This window comes from Vigna umbellata, chromosome 6 (assembly GCF_029865625.1).
Source record: "Vigna umbellata cultivar VRB3 chromosome 6, Vumbellata_1.0, whole genome shotgun sequence".
Taxonomy (NCBI): Eukaryota; Viridiplantae; Streptophyta; class Magnoliopsida; order Fabales; family Fabaceae; genus Vigna; species Vigna umbellata.
This window is the reverse complement of record NC_142170.1, coordinates 3,760,937-3,777,157: the sequence shown is the minus strand read 5'-3', so window position 1 is coordinate 3,777,157 and position 16,221 is coordinate 3,760,937. Positions and strand designations below refer to the sequence as shown.

The 16,221-nt window shown below is 29.1% G+C and overlaps 1 protein-coding gene across 1 annotated transcript; it reads left to right on the top strand.

The window, feature by feature from the left end:
• Positions 1-1,566: 1,566 nt before the first annotated feature.
• LOC124843891 (uncharacterized) lies at positions 1,567-2,326 on the top strand. The gene is made up of 2 exons (XM_047320730.2): positions 1,567-1,811; positions 2,008-2,326. Exons 1-2 carry the CDS (start codon positions 1,677-1,679, stop codon positions 2,239-2,241), a joined length of 369 nt encoding a protein of 122 aa, XP_047176686.1. The 5' UTR covers positions 1,567-1,676; the 3' UTR covers positions 2,242-2,326.
• The last annotated feature ends 13,895 nt before the right edge of the window (positions 2,327-16,221 follow it).

The window sequence follows — 16,221 nt, the reverse complement described above, 5'->3', positions numbered from 1 at the left end:
TTTGAGATATCTCGTGTTCGCTCCACGTGTTCGATCTTGTTCTCAGTTCAGGTTGAACGTTTGTTATTTTAAAGTTTATTGGAATCTTTGTACGAGATAGTTAACTGAGATATTTATTAATGAAAGATGAAGAAAATGTGATTTGGAAATGTTGTGGAATATGAACGAGCGTTCCAGGGAGGAACGACTCATGTATGAATACTGGATTTGGTAAAGTATGATTGTGGCATGCTAAGCTGGTCGTTCATCCTGATGTTCCGTGAGTACTCGTCTTCACGTAGAGGAGGGTAGGTCATGTGTGGGAACGACAGGAGGTCCTAGTCCTTAGGGATACTTTGGACAGATAGGGCTAACCTCGGATGACAACTGTTGAGGGTATCCCAGTTACTACATCACCCGGGTGCACGAACGCCTGTAGCTACACAGATTTCATACAGTCCGGACGGTCAGTCTAGTGATAGGCTTCGTAGTGATACATGTGTTGAAATGCTCTTGTGTGTTGGATTGTTTAACATATATGTTGATGCATGAATTAAATTACATAAGCTTACCCTGTGTTTTCCTTGTGTTGTCTTGTCTTGTGCGTTCGTCTTGTCGTTGCAATGATCATCCGTGTGGATGTGAGCAGAAGGAGATGCACTGCTGGAAGAGGCGTTGGAAGAAGAAAACTTGGTCGAAGTGGAAGTAAAAGCCGAACCGTAGGATGTTCGGTTAGTAGATAGTAGTTTATTATGAGGTGATCGTTCGGTCACCTCCTCTCTTTTGTTGTTATCTGACCGTTTGGTATTTGGCTTTTATAAACCGTTCGGTCATGTTTTCTCTTATCTTGTACCGTTTAGTTGGAAAGCTTATGTAAGGCCGTTCGGCCGTAAGCGTACGTTGTTTAGTGTAAGACTAAACTGATATATTATTAAATCTAATTAATTCTATTATATGGTTTATTACTGTATTTTTGGGATGTTACACTTTCTTATGCTTTTTTATTTTTTTTCTTCTCTAGCTTTATTTGATAAAATATAATTATTTATAAGAATTATAATTCTTAAAATTTGCAACTTTTATAAATTATGCTGTCCGGATATAATTTTTTTCTCAAGTGCTAAACACCACTTTGTAGTATAGTTGATATAAAAGAGAAACATTCTAGACGAAAACAAACAAACAAATAAAAAAATATATGAAAAATAAAATTGAAGGTTAAGATAATGAAGAAAATGTGAGTAACAAGAAAGTTTGTGTTCAGAACCATAAAGTGTAAGTGTAACCCTGAAGAGAAGCGAATAGCATGTGCAGGTATGATCATGGTACAATAATTGGAGAAAAAGAGAAAAGCTTGAAACAGATGTAATCAGAAGATTCAGCGTATAAATCCCTTTATTTTGGAAAGATGTGTAAAACACAGTGTGTTATTATGTTATATCCCTTTGTTCTTGTCTCCTCCATTCAATTCACCTCATTTCCACCGATGAAGCTCTTAACACGTGTCACGAAAATACCACACAAAACGTGTTGAGTTGCTAATTCTCCATTTCTGATGACTCATGCTGAGCATATTCCTTTCTTCCACCGCGTGTCACACTCTTTTTTCTTCGTTTCTCTTCTCTCTATTCTTTCTTATATAACCTTCTTCCCATCATCGTCCTTTTATTAGGGTATCATCATATACACAGAAAAAAATGCCTAAGAGATTTCCCCATGTTTTCTCCAACAAAAATTTGTTCAAACACCTCCAATCAACTACTCCTATAACTGTTATAGTTAGTAGCAGTGGATTCTGCATCCCAAATGCAGATGCTCAAGTGCATACTCAAGTACAACTAACCCTTATGAGATCATACAGTAGAATATTTTTTCACAGTATTATATAACTATTTTAAATGTTATATATGACTTTTTTTTACCGGTTTACAGTGATCATTTCATAGTATAAAACTGTTGTAGGGTTTATATCATTAGTTTATGGTCGTTAAATTTGATGATGTTTTTGTTTGCCCTTTTGATTTTAAGGGTGGTGACTCAATTGTGGGAGCAGCAGCAGAAGGGGCAGTGAATGCAACAGAGGCGGCGGAGAATGTGGGAGAAAGGGCGAAAGAGACGGTGAATGCAGCAAAGAAGACTGCAGAATGTGTTGCAGAGTCAACCATGGCTGAGGCTGATACCAATGTTGTGGACACTGCTGAATACAGATGCTCTGAGGATTTGGGGGGCCATCTTGGAGATGGCCATGATAGTTATAGTTGAATATGACACTGTAGCTAAGAGTTTATGGAATCATATGTGCTACATTAACCTATGTATTAAATTTTAACCCCTATGGTTTTTGCTCTTTGACTTCTAAGATATTGTAGTAATATATAAAACCTTGAAGAAAACTTGATGTTATATGCTCTTTTTTGTTGGTGTCATATGAGCATAACTAGCTTTCTTTGGAGATAAAAAGCAATTGTATTTTTTTTTTTGGTAAAAGCAATATTATATATTAATGCCACTTGAACCATATTCTGTTCACCACTAAATACGCTTGACTAGACAGTTTTTTCTTTTCTCATATTACGTTATATTACACTACAAATTCTGTGTGACAAATTCTTCTTACCACAATTAAGTTAAGTCGAAATATCAAAAACACTTGCACTAGGAAAAGAAGTTAATCCCATTCATTACAGTTTTAAATATTCATAACTAATAATATTAATAGTTAAAACATTGTTTTATATTTTTTTTATTGTGTATATCAAGTTACAAATATTATATATAATAAGTATATCAATAATGGGATTAATTGCAAAATATTGAAAAAATAATAATAATAAGTATGTAAAGTTATTTTTTGTTTAAAAGTTTGCTTCTTGACTTAAAGTTATCCTAGTTTATCTTAACAAAATTAGTTTATCATACCAATTAGACTTATCATAAGCTTCATGAAAAATACATAATAGGACCTCCTTCAAAAGATGTTAAACAACTCTAAAATAAGAAGTTTATTCCTTTCAACGATGCTAAACAACTCTTAAATAAGAAATTTATATTTATTATGAAAAGAAAATTAAGAATAATTCGAGATAACATAATATCATAAAAATAAAGTAGTTTTCTTTTAAAAGAGTACTTGTCACAAAACACTAGAAGATTTGTTTGAGTTAAAGAAAATTTTGAGAGAAATTTTGAATGAGTGTGATATGTAAGATCACATTGTAAATTGTGTGTTTAGTAAACAATAAATATATTTTAAATAATATTTAATTCTAGTTATAAATGATTATACCAGGTATTCAATTATAGTAAGAAGAAGTGATTGTATTACATAATATTCAATTATAGTTAAAAATATTACCTTCAAAATAATACTCTCACTATGTAGTAAAAATATGACTATACGATATTTTTCGTTATTAAACTATAATTATATTTTTCGTTATTAAACTACAATGGTTGAACCGTAGTATATCAAGACATAGTAAAGAAAAGGAAGATTATAGACTACAATTAAAAATTGTAACCTATACTCAACTATAGGTTATAGTTCTTGAAAACCGAAGCTTATAACTTTTCGGGACAAAAAAATTAACAAAAAATGCATGTATAGGCTACACTTTTGGGTAGAACCGTAGTTTATACTCTTACTTTAAAAATTATTTGAAAATTAGAAAAAAGGGAATAGGTGGTTTTGGAGATAATTGTAGCCTAAAAGCTTTGAAAAAAAAAAGAATAAGTATAGGCTATGATTTTGGTCTATAATTGACTTTAGACTACGGTTTTGGTTGGAACTGTAGGTCTATAGTAATTTTTTTTAAATATTTTTTTTTGTTTTTATTCCTATCCATAATTTGAAAACCTCAAAAACAATTACACAAATATATTCAAAATAGCCAAATCTCATAACAGAATACATGACAATTCTATATTAAAGTAAGTATTTAATGTACAAAAGAATCTACTAAATGCACAAAGTATAAATTGCATACAAAATAGACTAGCTATTTGAATTATTGTACACTTCAATTATATACTTGGCACATATTTTCCTATTGAATCTGAAATCAATGGTTAGGGATTGTTGAAATTCTAAAAAAAACAATAATTTCAATTAGTACATAAAAGAAAAAATTTTAAAATACTTTGAAGTAAGTAAATTATTACTTATTTCCAACATGTTTGAATACTAGCACAAATAATGGTTATCATTCATTGTATAATATAATACTTACACTCATTCGAGTTGGGTTCTCTATTACACTACAAATATATCAACAAAATTATAAGTAATTGAAAAAGAAAAAAAAAAGCAATTACAATTAGACCAAACTCCTAACCTTGAGTGACATTTATGCCAGCCTCTTTATTGGTTTGCATGTGATCATGTTATGTGTAATGAATGCACTGTGAAAAAAGACATTAGTTATGACACACTTATGTAAAAAGAAAATTTCATAAGTTCTTATCAATCTACTACTTGTTTGATATGTATGGTGGGAGGTTTATGCTATGCAATAAAAAGAATCATATAGCACTCTCATCAATTAAGGAAATCACAAATAGCGTCAACACGGCTAAATTGAAAATATAATCATTGTTAAACTTGAAAATATTGGATTATAATTATAATACAACAAATTATACTTACTCATTAATATAAAGGGTGAAATATATTTGCTTCTTTTTCCCTAAAGAATTGGTGATGTATCCTTGGAGTTCATCCACCTTATTATTCACAGTCAATCGTACATCTTGACCAATAATTTTTGGAGAGACAAAATAATGCATTTAAAATTTATATATTTTATTATTATCACTAATACAATAAAAATGAGTACATAATTTAGTATAACTATAAAAGAAATCATATATATATATATATATATATATAAAAAGGATTGTCCTTAGTTCTTTCAAATTCTTTAAATTCTTTCAAATTCATTAATAATTGAATTAAAAGTAAAACTTTCAACTTTTTTTTTCAATGTAAATAACCACATTGTTGGCAAGAAATTTTATCTTTCATTTTATTCCGCGATATTTTTTGATAATTTTCATTGCAAAAAAATTGTCTTTCTGTTTTAACTGCAGAAACATGAAGAGTTAAAATAAGACGAATTAAATTATCAATCAAGTCAAATAAGCTCTTCTAGTTTCATCTCATTGGATATTTTTATATTTGAAGACATTTTTCGGAATCACGTTTCAAAGAATTAATATGAAACTCTACAATTGTAAACCTAGAAAGACTCATTTAATTGAATCATTGGATCATTAGTAATTTTTCTTCAAAATATATGAAGAAATTGAATTTGTGTTGTTTTTCTTTTTTCACTTTTAAAAAATGAATATACTATTTTATTCTTCATCAATATACATATTTTAAAAAAAAACAAAATTCAAGACGAAAAGATAATTATCATAACTAATAAAAAAAATGGATAGAGGTGATTACTAAAAGAATCCATGATAATCAAGTCAAATTAAAAATTAGTTATAAAAAAACACATAATACATAAGTTTTCTTTCTATATTCATAATAAAAAAGTATAAAAAAAAACTCATGTGATAAAAAATAGAAGAAAACATAGGAGAAATAAGAGTACAAATAATGAGTTTGTGTTTGACTTATTTTTTTCTCTAAAAACAAAACAAAACATGAGAGTGGGATATAATAATGAGACAGAAAAAAATATATCTGTAAATAATTATAATATTTCATTCTTAGTCTCTGCCAGTTTTAAGACATCTTACATGTATAAATACAGTGAAATTAAGTTCATCCCATGAAACCATCATCAGATCATCATGTATGAATTTGACAAGTCCTTGAAATGAACGGATACGATCATCCATACTCCTTCCCAAATTCTTAAAATTAATTGAGATTAGGAAAATTTGGGGTATTTAAATTGATGTTTCTTTTAATTATTTACTAGTTTTGAAGTTTTTAAACAATAAAATAATTTATACATTTATTTATCAAAACGGTGAAAAGTATAAACTTTTACTATCTTAATAAATAATTTTATTTTTTGTTTTCTATTTGTATAAAACAAATAAAAACTCAATATAAATTTTACAGAATAAAAACAGATCTTGATTTTTACAAAGCTTTTCTTACATTAGTATGGAAAATTAATAAAGCAACTACCATCTCATCTTCTTATAAAACTTGAATTATCATTACACACGCGGGGGCGCGCGCGCATGCATATATATATATATATATATATATATATATATATATATATATATATATATATATATATTTTTTTTTTTTTTTTTTTTTTTTTTTGAGGTTTTATATTTAGATGATTTAAACATTATATATGTACGATACACTACTAGCACCAATACAAAAAAAAAAAAGTAGCAGTTCGCATTAGCCAATTCAGTACGGACATTATTTATTTGGGTCCAATCTTAATAAATGTGTGAGTATGTTTTATCATATTTATGAATTTTATTTTGTAAATAATGCTTCTCAAATAATCATTTCATAATTTATAAATATAATTTACCTTTCTATGCTTATCTATATATACATGTTTATATGTTAATTTCTTAGTATATTCACCAAAATAACATATCAAAACAAGTTAATAGCTATACTATAGAATTATCACTCATCCTTACGATGCCTTTGTTTCGAAAGGAAACATAAGAAATGGAACAAAGTGAAAAAAATAATTAGAAAATGAAACGTTAAATCACCAAAAGAAAGATAGTCTAATTTTCTATAATTTATAAAGAAAGTTGACTTTTAAAAATAATTTTATTTCATTTTGCTTATTATTTCAATTTAAGGAGTCGAAATTAAGTCTACTTCTTACCTTGGTCTCCAAACTCCAAGCTCGGGTCAAGGCTCTTCCTCCATTTCATGCTAGTTATCGTTCGATCGAATTGGTGTGTTACCTGTAGAAGACATTCCGATGTTAAATTCAGTGAATGTTTGATAGTGTTAGCAATAAATGTGCAATTAATGTAATCAACTACTTGAATACCACAAACCTATATTTACAAATTTTGGGATGGGCTTCTTATTAGCGTTGACCTAGTTACGGCCCAAATGGTAATAGTCTATCTTATGATTAATATAATTATCCTTAATGTTAAATCTGCTTTTAATCTAACCACTCAGTTTTTCGATCAGCTGGTATTGGAATGTAGATTGGTCGACTGTCTAGTTCCTTGGCTTACCAAACGGTCATACTATATACAGGCCCCCCAAACCCAAACATATGTCTTCTAATCGTGAGATGCGAATGGTTTCTGTGAGACAAGGATTTAACTATACGTTTCGTAGGGGAATGGGGTTTTGTACAACCGCTCACCCAGGAGCAATAATCTACGTGGGCAAATACCATTGAAGTTATAAGAAAATGTAGTCGATGCGAGTGGAACACGTGATCCTTTACGATTCATGGTGTCAGTGATGGTGTGAGAGGCAGCCATTGAAGACAAACAAGAAAATGACGATGAGAGGATTCTTGCAGAAACTGGGAAGGAGAGGGGAAGAGTATTAAAGAGTGTTGCAATGGTTGGTTGAAGATGGAGAAGAAAAGAGTGCTCGTAGAAGATGAACCCTTTAACGAAGAAGAAAAAGGATTCCAGTTTTGACGTTACAATTTAATGTTTTTTCTTTTAATTTCAATTAGAGTCATAAATAAAATTAGAATTGGCCTTCCATGTGGCACATCATTAGCTACAGAAAAACTTAACGTCGTTAGTCATGGAGGATGAAATATTACAGTTTCTTTAAGGATAAGGATCAAAGTGAACCAAAGTTTGGAAGAGAGATTAAACCTAAAAATGTTTGGTAGTTGAGGGACTAAAAACATATTTAACCCTAATTAATTTAAATTTTTATGGTTTATTTTAATATATTTTAGTTTTAAATATATTTTTTCTTTATTAAAATCTTATAATAATTTCATTTTAATGTAAAATGTAATACTTTAATTTACATTTTTTTAAAAATATTCTTTATATTTAATATTAAAATATTTATTTTATATATATATATATATATATATATATATATATATATATAATTAACAAATACCAGATTATGTGATTAATGAGAAAAGAAGAAGATAGACTTCTTGTTCAATAAAGAGTTTTAACGACGATGACTCGTGGAGAAGTATTGAAGGCTTAAAGAATGTTTAAATTCAAGAGATACATGGAAGACTTAAGAATTTAGTTGTTGAGATCTTGTAATTTGTGTATTTTATTTAAATTAGTAGATCAAGAGTCAACGGGCAGAACTTAAGCAGCAAAGCACTCATGAAAAGTTTTATTTTTTAAATAACAAGCAAACTCTAGAGAGAGAGGGGGTGTGACGGTTGAATAAAGTTTGAAAACTTTTTGCAATAAGTGGCAAACGTTGATTGTAAGGGATAAACGATCTGCTGACAATGTTAAACACTTGAGGATTTCTAAAATCGTTTAGAAACAGAGTGAAACATGGTAGAGATAAAAGCTCGTTTTATACTGGTTCACTCAACTTTAGCTACTTCTAGTTCTCCTTTAAGCACTCTTAAAGGGTTCCACTAACTTCAATAAATCACAAACGAGTTTCACAACTCTTCATTTACAATAAAACAACTGGCTAAAGTACAGTTTATCTCCTCTTGAGTTAAACAAACTGAGTGTTTTGAATCACTCGTGATTATCCAAAAATAAATCTATTTACAAACAAATATAGATGAAAATCTCTCTTAGAGAGGATATGATCAAAACAATCTAAAAAACTTGTTACAAAAATGTGTGTCTTAAAGGTAGACAGTGCAACTGGGGAAGAAAGAGTTTTAGTAGTGTAAGAATATGTGCAACAATTTGTTACTCTCAGAGCATTGACTTTTGAAAAAGTTGTAGCCTTTTGTACACTATTAGATGTTAATGTGCTTCTACATAGAAAAATTGTGTTGTTGTATGAATGATCAAATAGAATGCAACAAGGAAACATTCCTTGAATATCTTCGTATGTCTTAAGGTCTTTCAGGATCAACACTGAATTTTGAATAAAACACATTTTCCTTGATATGATATGTACAGATATAGAGATACTACACAACAAACAAAAGAATTATTCGTGCATCAGATCTAAACAGTTGTTTGTTTACTATAATGTTTAGTATAGTGTTTAGTCATACAACATTTAGCGAGTTAACCTAGACGATCTTTCTAATGAACATTATTTCGATAGAAGATATTGTTAAACTTCAAAATAAATGGGTAATCAATTATCACAACAAGCGATTATCTTTTGAAATAGTTTTTTGAATAATTGATTACCACTTATGATAATTGATTATCAACGGTAGTTGTGAATATACTCTTCATTTTTTTTGACCTAATTTTCAAAATAAGAGTCTATATATATTTTACCTACACCTAATTTCAAAATAACTTTTCACTCGAAGGTTTAAGTGATTGAGTGTTGTTGGTGTTGCTATGAAAGTAGTTCATCCTTTTTGTGTCAAAGGAGGTGTTGTTCATCATTTGTGTTTCAAATGAGGTGTTGTTCATTTCCTGTGCCTTTAAGAGAGGTGTTTTCTAACCTTTACTCTGCTCTTTATGATTGTAAGTTCTGATTATTTCTTAGTGATTAGTTAATCCTTCTTTAGAGAGATTAAATATTGGACATAGGGTCTTTTGATCCAAACCAGTATAAAACTAATCGTGCAAATTTCTTTTCTCCTTCATTTTTTATCTTTCTTGTTCTTGTTTTAAAATAATTTATTTTTGTTATAAAATCAGTTTATAGAAAGAGAAAAAATTTAAAAGGCATAGTTTTTATTAAGTAAACCAATTCACCCCTCTTCTTGGTTTTTGTCCACACGCAAACATTCCGCTGCGCGATTTTAATAATTGGTATCAGAGGTTGTTTTGATAGTTATTCAAATTTTTCAAAAATGGTGAGACAAAATCAAACCTTTGCAAAAGGTGCATCTATTAACAGACCTTCTCTTTTTACTAGTGAAAGTTATCCATTATGGAAAGTTAAAATGTAAATCTTTATGGTATTTATTGATAGAGGTGTTTGGGATGCTGTGTTAAATGGACCATATATGTACTGTTATTGTAAAGAACATGCAGGAACCAAAGCCTTATGCTTAGTGAACTGCTGAAGAAAATATAAGAGTTATGTATGATGTTAGAGCTAGAAATATTATTTCATCTACTTTAACCTTGAATGAGGTTTATAGGATTTGTATATGTTTAAAAGTACTCAAGAAATGTGGGAGGTGTTAGGAGTGACACATGAAGACACAAATGATGTAAAGCATGCATGGAAATACTCCTTGATACAATAATACAAAATGTCCAAAATGAAACAAGGAGAAACCATATATGATGAGCAGAAGCGCTCACACATATTGTCAATCATCTCTCTGAGTTAGGTAAAAAATTGATACTGATGAAATTAATATAAAAATTTTGAATTCTTGGAATAGATATTGGCAACCTAAAGTGAATACAATAATGAAGTCACAAAACTTTGTTATCATGTCCATGGTGGCACTATTTGGAAAGTTAAGAGAACATGAGCTTGAACTTGGGCGACTTAATGAAGAAGAAGACCAAGGAAAGAAAAAGAACTTGGCCTTCAAATCTAAAGTTGAGAGGTATAAAAGCCCCAAAGAAGATGAACACTCAGATGATGAAAGTTTGAGCCACACGATAAAAAAGTCAACATCTTCCTAAAGTCCAAAGGTAAGGGACAATTTAAATTTCACAAGAATGATAATCATGCATCCTCTTCAAATTTCAGATTCTATGATTGTGAAGAAAAAGGGCATGTTAAGGCATATTGTCCAAATGACACAAAAGCCGATGAAAAGAAAAAGAAATTCTTCAAGAAGAAGAGAGCTTGCATTGTTTAGGAGGATAATGAATCAAGCTCCTCACTATTTTGATGAGCACGCAAACCTTTACTTTAATGTCCAACAATTAATCATTTGGAAGCCAAGTAAGTATATCTAGAAATAATTATGATTATGATGAATTGCATGATGTTTTTCAATAATGATTGCATGAATTTGAAAAACTAGATATTGTTCATAGGAAATTGAAAAAGAATTGTAAAGAAGTACAACTAAAATTTGAGAAAGCTCTTGAAGAAGAATAATTTTGAAAACGAAAATGTTAGATTTAGAAAAGAAAGATGTCACAAATGTTGAATGTGAGTCTTGTAAGAATCACATGTTTTATTTTGATATTCTTGAGCGTTTGCTTGAAGAGGCAACCAAAAATATTGAAAAACCTACTTTTAAGAAAAAGGATTTTAAAAACAAAAGTGTTCCTAAAATTAAGAATCAAATTAAAAGAACTCGTAGGGTATGGGTTGAAAAAGAACAACTTATTCTAGGAAATCAAATGTCGTTACATGCTTCTATTGTATGAAGAAAGGTCATACGTCAAACAAATGTAACATTAAACATTATGGTGTTCCAAATGGAAGATATGCTTGAATTCCTATTATAGAGTAACTTGTCCATAACCTCAAAGGACCCAAATAAGATTTTGGGGACCCACATTCTTCTATTTTTTTTTCTGTAGGTTAATTTCAAAAATTAAAATATATTTATAGTATCTTGGTAAATTTTATGAGCTTCGAAGATATTTGGAAATATTGAATAAGTTTTAATGTCTTAAGAATGATTAAAATTATATTTGTCTGAAAATTCATGTCTAGATAATCGATTATCAAGGATGATAATCGTATCTCAATGACTTCAAATTTTTAGTTTTGGCTCTAGAAAAATCAACAACCATCCCCACGCAGCTTCAGAGTACAAAATTTCCTTTGAATTAATCGGTTATCCCAAGTGATAATCGATTATCTTAAGTTCTATAACCAAAATGAAGAAACAATAATCTTTGGGTGTTCAAGAATATCCTGACTAAAATTTGGTATTGTATTGATTCATAAATTAAGGAGGAGATTCATTTTATCTTATTTAGGGGGAGGTCTTTATTCATGAGATCATTTTTTTATGATAAAAATAAAATAAAATAAAAAGGAGATCATCTTTGTAGGGGAGTTCTTATTCTTAACTATTTTTTTACTATGTTAAAAAAATGATATATATTTGTGTTGTTATCTTGTGGTAACTTATACCTCTTTGTGTAGGAGATATATGATTATGTTCCCATGAAAAGAAAAGTCTATCTCTTATATAAGACTAAGGTTAAAAGAAATTTTTCATTCAATACAGTGTTATATTAAGCAAAGCTTTATAGAGAAAGCATCGTTTCATGAAGGATCATTAAACACTTTATCCTTTGATAAAGAATCTTGTATTGATATCCTCTTATGAATATACATGTTATTTGTCTTACCAAATGATCCATTTATTAATGAAATGATAAATGATCAAATGTATTGAACATGCTACACTACCTAACGCTTATCAACATTCAAAACATTTAATGCATGTACAAAAAAGTACTTCAATACTTGTATATTTTGTTTCTTGATTTTCATGCAGATTAACAAAGCATAAAGATATGATCAAAATCACGACACCCAATAAAAAGACGTTGAGAGAAGAATATTATGAGAATGTTTCCCTTGAAGTCATTTACTCTATCACATCATAAAAGCTCAAGTTTCGGTAAGGCTATGAGAGGAAACTTTGGACCTTACAAAGTATAGTAAAGTCAGACTTCACATCTAAAAGTTATCAATTCTTTAGAAGTCAACTTTTCTGTTTAACAGTCATCTTCAAGATAAGCTATATATAAACAAAGCTTGAAGACAAGATGTTAATGAAAATCGCAAGAAAGATAACATAAGGAGAATAACAACTTGAAAAGAGAGAAAAGCTTACAATATTCATATATCGTCTCAAGCTCAATATCTTTTAAGAGGAAAATCTTAGAGAAAAAGAGAAACACATTTAAGTGTCACAGATTGTATTGTATTAGAACACATATCCTCTTAGTAAGAGTTATTCATCTATACCTTATAGAAAATCCTTTTATGGATTTTTTGTAAGTTTTGAAGAGAACTCAAATACTTGGTTGTTTAGCTCAGGTTGAGTTGAACATATGGACAGTTATTTAGGATTAGATCTAGGAGTGGCTAAATTTGTCTAGTCGTGTTGACTAGAAAACCAGAAGTAGTGTTAATACTCGTTGTAACTACAAGTGGAAAGAATACTTAGTGAGATCCTAGAAAAACAAAACTCGTGTAATCTTGAAAATATTAGTGGAAACCCTTAAGAGTTCTTAAGGGAGAACTAAACGTAGCTCAAGTTGAGTGAACCAGTATAAAAAGTTGTGGTTTATTGCTTTCCTATTCAAAACGTTTTCCATTTACTTATCTTATAAAAACCCAGCGTCTACTTATAATAATTATACATTCTCTTTACAAAGTATTAGACACTACTTTGCGAAAGAATTGCAAAAACATTATTCACCACTCCCCTATAGTGTTTTTCTTGTACTTTCAGAGTGTTGTTGTTGTTGCTAAGAAATTGTTTTATCCTTTGTGTGTCAAAAAAGGTGTTGTTCATCGTTTGTGTGTCAAAGAAGGTATTGTTCATCTCTTCTGTCTTCAAGAGAGGTGTTTTCTAACCTTTACTCTACTCTTTATGATTGTAAGTTCGGATTATTTCTTAGTGATTAGTTAATTTCTATGTAGAGAGATTAATATTTAGACGTAGGATTTTTTTATCCAAACTAGTATAATTAAAACTACTAGTGCAACCTTTTATTTCTCTATACTTTTCATCTTTCTTGTTCTTGTTTTAAAAGAATCAATTTTTGTTATAAAATCAGTTTATAAAAATAAAAAAATTTTAAAAACACAGTACAACTAAGTAAACTAATTCACCATATACTTTTAGTTTTTATCCAATCGTGAACTAATTTACCCTTCTCTTAGTTTTTATCCAAAAGTGAAATTTCTCTTACACAATTCTAACAATTAATATAAAATGATAGTGTAATAATATAAAATCACAAATATCTTTTATTGCTTTAATTGAAAAGGTATTGAATAACAAAATTGTGATATTTCTCTATTGCTCTCATAACCATTATCTATAGTGATTGAGGGGTTGCTCTATCACTCCAATTGATGAGATTTGATCTCCACCATATATCGGTTATTTATCACATTTTCGTGCAATAAAAATCACTAATCATTTTACATTAATATGATATAGATATTTATATCAATCACAAAATCTTATATTTCTTTAACACCTGGAGATAAGTAAAATTATAATATGTCACCTAGTTAAAGAAAATATTAAATGATAAGAAAAAGAATGAAACTATCAAAATTTTGAGTAAATAAAAACTCAATTGAAAATATCAAATTTATTAGCAACTTAAATTCCTTAATATACATGCACATGAATTATAAAGTATGTATTTTTTATTTATTTTGTAAATAAATAAATAAGATATGTTATTTTGATTGTTCATATTGAAATAATAAATATATTATTGATGAAAGAGACATGGACAACTAAAATTAAAAACATTTAAAAGTAAAAAGTATGCATTATTAAATAAATAATAGTTTTAATATATATATATATATATATATATATATATATATATATATATATATATATTCAAAACAAATTTAATTTAACTACTAATTATATTAACTATTGTTTTAAACTAATCTAAAAACTTTATTAATTTGTGTTTTATTTTATATGAAGAAAAGAGACAGCATAAAAACTTTAAATTTAAACTCAATTAATTTGTATATTTTTGTATATATTATAATTAAATTATAGACCTTTAGTAAATATAAGAATCATATGTACTATAATTTTGACTAGTTGAAAAGAGAATATATAGTTATCATACATGAAAATAGAGGCAGAATCAGATACCGTTGTATAAAGGCAAAAGCTACAAAGCGTTGATAAGAGAAAAGCAATCGCATGCAAAGAAGACACAAAGGTGACTTCAAACCAGATCATGTATCTATGCTGCACATTTTGATTTTATGCTTTTATTCTCATTTAGCATACCAAAATCTTGGGACCAAAACCAAATTCCAACCTTCTTGAATCAGATCATGTAGTGCCCATGCAAGCTGTCTCTGCACTATCCCTTCTTTACACACACCAACCAAGAATCTCACTACAACCTCTTTCTTTGTCCTATCAGTATACAATTCTCAACAACTGTCCTTCGTCACACTTTGCTAAAGACACAAACTTGTGGACCATTTCACAAGGGATCACAATTACTATGGCATAATGGGATATATCATTGTGTTTCTGTACTCTCATTTTCATGGCTAATTTCAAGTTTGAATCTTTGGTATATGTAAATGCTTTATGCAGGGTGTTATTGAACAAAGATGACACGGGCATGATGACTAGTTAGGTTTTAGTATTGATTTGTTTCATGAGTAATATAAATAAAATTAAATAATTAAATAAAAAGAAGAAAAAGGGGGACCAAACCAACTCAACATGAGAGTGATGGGCATGATTTTTGGAGAAATATGTACACTGTGATATTCCGATTCTCATGGCCAGAAGGGAAATTAAGAGAAGGCAAGCTAATGTTACAACTGATTCTACATTTGTGGCCAAACATCATTTATACTAGCAGAAATTGATTTTGTATCCATTAAGCTTTTAGCTTTACCATGGTTTTTGCCATGATGTGGCCAACTTTTTACCTTAAATTATATATATACGTATATTATGACTAAATACAGGAGAGTATTATAGAAGAGATTTGGTTTAAGGGACTGACTTACATAAGCAGCATAGAAAAATTTGGATTCAGTGACATAACACATATAAAGGGTATCTAAAATCCTTATCATGTAAAAAGCCTACTGAAACATATTACAAGAACATATGTGCAAGTCTAACTTGCTTTACCTTTAAAATGTCAAGATAACAAGGAAACAACGTCCAGGTAAAAGGTTAAAGTGTCATTTTCCTCTCTCCTTTACAGAAGTTTTTATGAAGTTTCTCTGAATTATTAAGCATTAGTTGTGTTGTGCTTAATTAAGTCTTTGAAAATGACTTAAGACCCTTTTGTAATGAGTTTAATTCAATTATGTGCTGGAATACAGCTTTAATAACTCCATCAAAGATTAATTAAGCAGGCATGACCATAAGATTGAAAACCATAAAACTGTCACAGAATAAAAGACATCAACAGTCAAACATCAGTTAACCTTTTATAACTTCCAAACGAAATGACCTCTCCTGTTTTCTTTTCCTCCCAATTGAAAAT